Raw genomic sequence first — 7,888 nt, 5'->3', positions numbered from 1 at the left:
TGGCCACTGGGGTGGAGAGAGGTGTGTGCAGAGTCCCGACTTCTGCCCGGACTTGGAGCCCATTAAGGGAGGTGACAGGAGTTGTGGTTGGATGCAGAACACTCCCAGGAAGAAGGCAAGGGCTCTGCTGCGCTTTCTGAGCTCCCTTTGGAGGGCCCTCTGCCACAGGAGCCTCACCTCTCCCTACAAGCCCTCTGGATTGACTGCAGTGCCACCTCCAGCCGCACCAGCACCCGGCCAGCAGGATTCTAACTAATGCCAGTCCAATGAGTTTGCCGGCAGCTGGCCTCAGACTGGGCTGCAGGGAGGAGATCAGCCTCCTCCTTCAGAGGGAGTGAAGGTTCCCCTAGAATGGGGCCTCTGTGGATGAGAGAGGGTGCTGTCCCTCCCAGCCAGCCATGTTTGGGTGGACCAGTCCTGGTCCTCACACCATAAACACCAATTTGCAGGGCCCAAGAGCCAAATGACTGTTTACCCTAGGCTCCAAGGACTCAAATAAAAAAAAAGAGAGAGGGAGAGGGAGAGGGAGAGACATGAACAAGGAGCCAGCCTGGAGCTAAATATCAATTAGCACCTTCTGACTAGCTACTGTCCCAGCTGCCAGGCTGGGAGGTGGCGACTCCCAGGCTGGGACCCTCCCCAGGGCTTCCCTTGTGCCCTGGGCACCCTGCTTGGGCCTCAAAAGTATAGGAGGCCTAAGGGGTCTGGACAGAGGGTGTTGGAGCCAGAGACCCAGTGCCCCATGCTCACCTCCTTTTGGAAGCCCTTCCAGGTGACCCAGTAGGTGGCAAAGGAGCTATTGCGCAGCTCTCCAGGATCAAGGTGACTGAGTGGAGTGAAGGGTGGGAGTGTCATTTGTGAGCTGCTCCCCATTTGCCCCACTTTGTGGGGTGACAGGGAGGCAGTAAATGGGGATGGCCTCACCTACATGAACTCATACCCTGAAGAGTAGCCTCATCCAGCAGGCTTCAGTTTACCTGTCTTCCAAACCTATGAACAGGAGGGTTGGCAGGCTGTGCCCACAACCGAGGCAGGGGTAGGGTGCCATCCCGTTCCCTTGAGAGCTTTGGGTGTCTCCCTGGGAGGTAGTGTGCCATCCAGACTGAGGCTGGATGGCAGGCTTCATGGAGAGGGTGGGGCTCCCACCAGGTAATGGGTGGCAGAGAGCAGGGCTGTGGGGTCTGGGCCAGGGAGTCCATTGTAGGGGAGAGCCGAGGGAGTGCAGCCACCTCAGACCATTATGCCAGGAGAGGCTGTGCCCCCAGACCAGAGTCCAGGGCCAGACTGTGTCCCCCAGACCTCAGGGCAGGGCCATGTCCCCTAGACCAGACAGATCCCAGAGCAGGGGCAAAGTTTAGTCCAGTGGGGTCTTGACACCTACCCATCCAACCAGGCTCTGCTTGGGGGCTGCGGGGGCAGGAACCTTCGACATTTGGGTGGGGACTGGGATAGGGTCCTTAGTCCTCTGACTGTTGCCCTTGGTTCCCAGCCCTGGGGAGGAGGTAGGGGTTGCTCAGAGAGTCCCTGAAGGAAGGAAACCAAGGTTCCAGGATCAAGACAGTAGAGGCCAGAGGAGGGCTCTGCCACACCTCTGTGAGACTTCAAAGCTGCTGTTTGGGGAGTGTGAGATTTACAGGGGTGGGGCCAGAGGGGGACTGGAGCTGCGTGGGGGGCCAACCACCTCCGGGCCTTTAATATGGTTATTCCTTCCCTGTCTCAACTACCTGCGAACAGTCCCACCAGGTCCATTTCCTCCCTCCCAGGGCGGGCAGTACCCGCTATAAACTCCCTGGAGAAGCAGTTTCAGAGGCCACCAGGCTGCTGGCTCCCACCCTTTGAATGGAGGTTAAGGAGCAGGCTGGGGGATGGGCAGGGGTGGGGATTATAGATGGGAACTTGTAGATAGATCTTGGCAGGTGAGAAGGTAGCCAGCTGGGCTCCACTGGTGGCTCTACATGAGCATCCAACATCAACAAAAGGCAGGAGAAGAGAGGCCCTGGAGAGACACCCCCTCATCCCTTTACTTCTTGCACTGGAGGGAAACTGAGACCCAAGATGGGTGGGGCTTTCTCCAGGACAGCAGGCAGTTGAGGGTTTCCTGTCCTTTACTCACACGGGCACTTCCCCAGGCCCTCAGGGCCTGTCCTATGGCCCCAGGGCCTGGGTGCCCCATCCTGGCTCTTTTCTGGTGGGTTCTACCTCTGCACCCTGGAGCCATGCTAGAAGGGATGGGGGCATGCCTCCGAGATCAGCACTGTCCTGGTGCCTCACCTCCATGAGCTGAAGCCATCTCCACAGGGGTCCTCCCCAGCCTGAAGCAGGGCCTCAGGGCCCAGTGCTTAGAGGCCAGAGTGGGTCCCTGACATACTGTGTCCTCAGGCCAGTGCAACTCCCTCTCTGGGCCCTGGCCAGACAGATCCCCATGCTGAGGGTTTGCAGTCCTGTGACTCAGAGGTGTGAGGACCAGACAGGCAGGACTGACCTCTACATTGACCCCCCAGGGTGGTCCCATCTTGTCTCCCTTCATAGGCCAGCCCCACCCATGCCCAGCTGGGCTCTTGTGCCCTTTCATCTGCAGAGCCCCTGGCCCCTGGTTCTCAGCAGGTGCCAATTAGCGTGGCTCCTGCCCAGCCCCTGACTCAGGTGCTGCACGTCTGTGCTGTCAGCACTGTGACACACCCACAGGTGGCTTGAAGGAGTACCTGTCAGGGGCCTGACTCCTGTACAGGAGTGTTGTCCAGGATGGCCTGGTGGGCTGTGAGAGCCAAGGTCCCCGTGATGATGACTGAGCCTGGTGGGGTGGGGAGGGGATGGCCTCCAGTGCTCCAGCCCTCCACCCCAGCACTGAGTCCTGGGTTCCCTGTTTATACAGCACCTGCCTGTACCCACTCTGGCCCTGGCTGTCCTCTTGGGACCCCAGTTGAGAAACTCTGGTGGTTAATGCGGCCCCAGAGCAGTAGGTGACCCAGCCTGGTGTAGGCTTGTTAGGGGAGCAGCAGCCCTTGGCCACTGAAGCTGTGGGCTTAGGGTGGGCTGTGGGGGTACCAGCTCATGAAGACCAGGGAGGGATGCTGGGAGTCCAGAGCTGTGGTTTGTCCTCTCTCTTCTTGTCCCACTGGGCCCCATCTAGCTCTGTCTTCAGTGGCTTGGAGCCTCCAGCCAGGACCCTGTGGCCATAAGAAATGAGGGGGTGCAGGCAAGTGGGGCCTCTACCCAGGTTCTGTCTTGACTGTCAAGGCCATGCCCTCCTACCACAAGGCTTCCTTTTGCTGTCCTCACTCTGATGAGCACCCACTCTATCCACCAGGCTTCCCCCCACAGAATCCCACAGTTTTTTCTGGCACAGGCCATGGTTGGGAGTAGATATCCCTGCCCCTGCCCTGGGTCCGCACACCCTCGTCTAGGACCCCCCCTGCACTCTGCACACCCCTGTCGGTGACACCCATGCCCTGCATCCTCACACCCCCTTCCAGGACCCCCTGCTTTGCATCTGTACATACAGTTCTAGTACCCTCTGCTAAGCCAGCAGTTGCTCTCTGTCACCAGAGGGTGGCCTTTATTCCCTGGACCTTCGGTGGCCCTGATGTTCCAGTGGCAGGAGTGTTGGGCTCATGTGGGCTCTGGCCAAGTGTGTGTGTTGGGCATGGAGCTGACCTGGGGCAGGTGTGGGCTCCTAGATGGGGGCCAGGTTGGAGTCTGTGCCCAAGGGCAGTGGGGAGCAAAGGCAGTGGGGGGGCTGAAGGACTGAGGACTAAAGGACTGAGAGGGTCAGTGGAGTACATGCTCCCAGAGCAGAAGCCAGCCTACACCAAGATCTGGGGGCACTGGGGGGCTCCCCTTAGAAAAAGCTGGAGTGGTGGTGAGTGGCATGGGCAGGCTCTGCCCCCAAAGTCATGCAGACTATACCTCCCCCCTCCCCCCACAAATGGCTACATTGGACTCCCTCTGTCCACCCTCAGCTGGCAGGGGGCTCCTTGTGAGGCCTCCTCTTGCCCCCTACCTCCTTCCTTCCAGCAAATGGCCTGTATAGGGCCCCAGCTCTGAGAGGGTGGGGGTTGGGCCTCTGCCTGCAGCTTCCCCTTTATGGTCCTCACCCTCCACCTGTCCCAGCCTGTCCACGCTCTCTCCTCAGCTTCCTCCCCCCTTTTGAGTTTGGCTGGAGACTAGGGCAGGGCTCAAGAGGTGGAGATCTCAGAAAGGCAGAGAGAGGTGCAGGGACCCTGCACCCAGCTTGAAGAAGCAAAGGTGTGGCCTTGGGACACCCCACACAGGGGCCACGTCCTCAAACACAGAGCCAGCACTGAAATGTCAGCTGACTGTCATGGACATTTGGGGAAGTGGCTTTCGTGTGACTTGGTGGATGTCCCACTGCTCCACTGACTTTTGTGGGGCCTCCCACCTGCTCGCTGCATTGCACCACCCCTGTAGCAGGCAGGCTTCCTCCTCCTCCCTGCACCCTGCTTTCCCCACCCCCAGCCTTCTGCTCAGGTCCAGTTCCCTCGCCCCAGACCTCGGCACCACTGGCCAGGTCCTCCTTTCCTTGGCATGTCAGGTCCTCTTCCTTCAGTTGGAATTCTGGCCTCTGGAAGCCACCTCTTAGGCCCCAGGAGTCTCTGAGGTGCATGCCGACCACCTCCTCCCCTGGCCCATGGGTGTCCCCTGCCCCAGAGGTCACCACTGAGCCAACCTCCATATCCTTCCCAACCCACTACCAGAAATCCAGAACAATCCACAGCATTTGGTTGTTTCTGCTTTTTGTTTTTTGTCTTTTACTTCCCCATTGTTTGGAACTCACAGCTATGGCTAAAATAATTTCTTTCACAGAAAGAAAAGGAAAAAAAAATAACAACACATCTGTTTGTCTAGCTCCAGTGTATGGTAGATATAGCAGCATTGGAAATAAAATTAAAACCAAAAACACAAAATTCAAGGCAAGGGAAGGTCTTGTCCTTGGAGGCATGCAGGTCATCCCTGTCTGGCTGGTCTCCTCCCCCAGCCTGGACGGTGGGTCCTTGGGGACTAGGGAGTCTTTCACAGTGGAAGAGTCTGAGCGAGGAGAGGCCTGGCATAGGTGTTGGCTGAGGGGTCCAGAGGCCTGTCCTTCCTGGGTTGGGTGGATGAACCAGAAGGTGAGGGGAGCTGAGTTGCCAGCCAGGTGCTCTGGGACAGTGGCCAGCGTGGCAAGTCTGGCACACTATCGCTACAGAAGGAGGACTGGGAGATCAGTTTAAACCACCAGGGCTGGGGCGGAGTCGGGGGTGGGGGTGGGGGGGAGGACCACCCTCTAGGGGCTGTGGGTCTTCTGCAGCAGCACAGGTGTGGCTGTTCCTACCAAAACATTCCAAACAACCCCACCCCACCCCAAATGAGTCTCCAAGGCAGCATGATGGAGCTGGGGCGGTGCGGTCCAGCAGGCTGGGTGGACTTGGTGTCTGGGCTGTGGATGAGGAAGGTGGGGGAGGTGCTGAGGACAAGAGGAAGGCCGGGCAGTGCTGGGACAGCAGGCTGCCCTCCTCTGCTGTAGACCGGAGGGAGTGTTGGCGAGAGACCCCAGAGGAAAGGAGGGCCCCACAGTGAAGTGTTCTGTCAGCCTAAAAGCAGAGGCAACAGCTGACCAGGCCAACAGTAGGACTGGTGGGGGCGTGGGCGACAGCAGAAATAGTCACTGGGAAGAGCCCCTGGGTGTCTGATGTCCCACTCATGACAGCCAGGGCAGAGCCAGGTTTCAGGGCCCAGCCTCCCGCTCGCCTCCGCCTCCAGAACCCCTCTTTCTCCCAGGCCAAGATGAGTCTCGGGGCTCTGCAAGTTGAGGGCTTTCTCCGTAGGATTCTTGGCCAAGAGCGCTGGCAGAGGCCAGGCTGAGGAAGGCATGCCACAGCCCTCCCGGCGCCAGAACCTATCCAGAGTGCCAGACTTGAACGGCCCTAGTCCCCAGACTTTAGAGGAAGAGGTGGGGGACAGAAGTCTCGGCCGCTGGTCCGCCAGGAGAGCTGCTCTACACAGAGAAGGTGGGGTAGATGGAATCTTTTACAGCGGGCTGCGTTGGAGGTGGGGGCAGGGCTGAATCCCCCTCTTGGGAGCCCCGCCCCTAGAGAGGACCCGCCCCCATCCAAAAGCCTCACCCTGGAGCCCCGCCCCATCCTGGGAGGATCTCCCCGAGGATCCCCCGCCACCACCTTGCAGGCTCCTCCCTGCTCCACCCTGGTGGATTGCGCCCGAACCTGGCGCGAAGCTACTTGCAGGTGTGCACGTCGTAGACGCGCGCGCACTCCTGGCAGCTAACATAGCAGCACCAGTGGAAGACGCAGAGGCACTTCTCCAGGCGCTGCTCCGCGCGCGCGTTGTGCCCGCGGCCGCAGCAAAGCAGGTCGCAGCCGTCGATGCCTGGTGAGCTCACGTTGCAGGTGCGGTCGCGGGTGCCGAAGGAGCCGGTCTCGGGATTGGGCTCGCAGAAGTTGGGCGACGCCTCGTAGTAGACCAGGTCGCGCTCCGTGGGCACCTTGAAGTAGGTGTAGCGGGGCCGCAGCGTCTCCACCCAGCCGCGCGACTCCCGGTGTTTCTCCACCACCATCTCCGAGGCGCTGTCGTACTTGTCCTTGAGGAAGTCGCCGATGGCGCGGAAGTCGGGCTGCGACCACCAGCAGGTCTTTACCTCGCAGCTCCCCGACAGCCCGTGGCACTTGCACTTGAGATGCATGTGACTGGCGATGGCCTGCGGACGTGCGGGCGGGGGCGTCAGGGCAGTGCACACTCCGGTGCGTCTGCACCAGACGATCTCCCAGAACCTGGCTCCTGAACTGCCGGCCCCGCCCCCAGGTGCACCAGGCAAACCCAACCCATCTGCCTGCTCCATAAAGCACCTGGGGCTCCCAGGCAGAGCAGGTGCCTTCTCCATGGGCCCGAAGTGCCAGTCCCCTCCAAGCGCCTCTCCCGGCCAATCCGAAGACCCAGGAGGGGGCAAGGCCTGGAGCCTCCCTGCTCTAGGCTGGTAGGCAGGGTCCAATTTTTTAGCATCTATGACAGAGTGAAGGCAGCCAGGCTGTAACGTTCTGATGTCAGTGCAGGCTGGAAGGAGGAAGGCCTACAGGTTACTTCTGACCTGTAGAACCCAAGACCACGGCCCACAGGTGTATGTGGACTGGTAGCAAGGGTGGGGGCTACTTGAGCGTGGGTGATGGGATGGCTTGCCTTGGGTAACTTCAGGGCCCAGGACGCTGGGTTCTTGGACTGTATGGGAGGGGGAAGAGGAGGAGTGAGGCAGTGCAGGGGACAAAGCTGTGGGGACCTTGGGGGCCTGAATGTGTACAGAGGGTAGGGCCTGGCTGAGGGGTGTGTGTTTCTTTCTCCCGGTGAGAAGCAAAGAACCCCAGGTTCTCTTCCCTTCTGTCTTAGGCAGAAGGGGTGGGGGTGGGTGACCTAATCAGATCTAAGGCTGTCTCGTCCACAATGGTGGGCACCACCACCAGGAGCCCTTGAAATGTGGCTGGTCCACACTGAGAAGCCCTGTGAGTGCAGACCACACACAGGGTTGCTGTAATTCCCCAGACTTCATACATGAAGAGGGTATAAAATGTCTCATACATGATTTTAACATCGATTGCATTATTGAAATGACATGTTGGGTACAGTGGGTTAAGTAGAATTTAGTATTAAATGAATGTCATCTGTTTTCTTTTAAAATGTGGCTAACAGAAAATTTATTACACATATGCAGTTTCCAGTGCATTCCTTTTGGATGGTGCTGGGCTGAGCCTTCAGGTGGGCTCTGCATCCAGACCCTGGCCCTACCCACTCCACCCCCTGTCCCTGCTGTTTCAACTCTTCCCTCTCATACTGGCCCTTTCCTGCAGGGTGTCTGTTAGTTGGCCCACACACCAGTCCATTTCTG

General features: G+C 59.1%; 1 protein-coding gene across 1 annotated transcript in view; it reads right to left on the bottom strand.

The window, feature by feature from the left end:
- Positions 1–4,754: 4,754 nt before the first annotated feature.
- The window catches only part of WNT3A (Wnt family member 3A), a 45,329-nt gene continuing 42,195 nt past the window's right edge, over positions 4,755–7,888 (bottom strand). The window contains exon 4 of the mRNA XM_037040063.1: positions 4,755–6,712. Coding sequence (XP_036895958.1) covers positions 6,233–6,712 — 480 coding nt within the window. The 3' untranslated portion in view covers positions 4,755–6,232. The remainder of the gene's footprint in view (positions 6,713–7,888) is intronic.

This window comes from Sturnira hondurensis, unplaced genomic scaffold (genome assembly GCF_014824575.4).
Source record: "Sturnira hondurensis isolate 20B ecotype Veracruz unplaced genomic scaffold, ASM1482457v3 Scaffold0002582, whole genome shotgun sequence".
NCBI lineage: Eukaryota > Metazoa > Chordata > Mammalia > Chiroptera > Phyllostomidae > Sturnira > Sturnira hondurensis.
The sequence above is the reverse complement of the archived record's forward strand: the minus strand, read 5'-3'. Positions and strand labels throughout refer to the sequence as shown.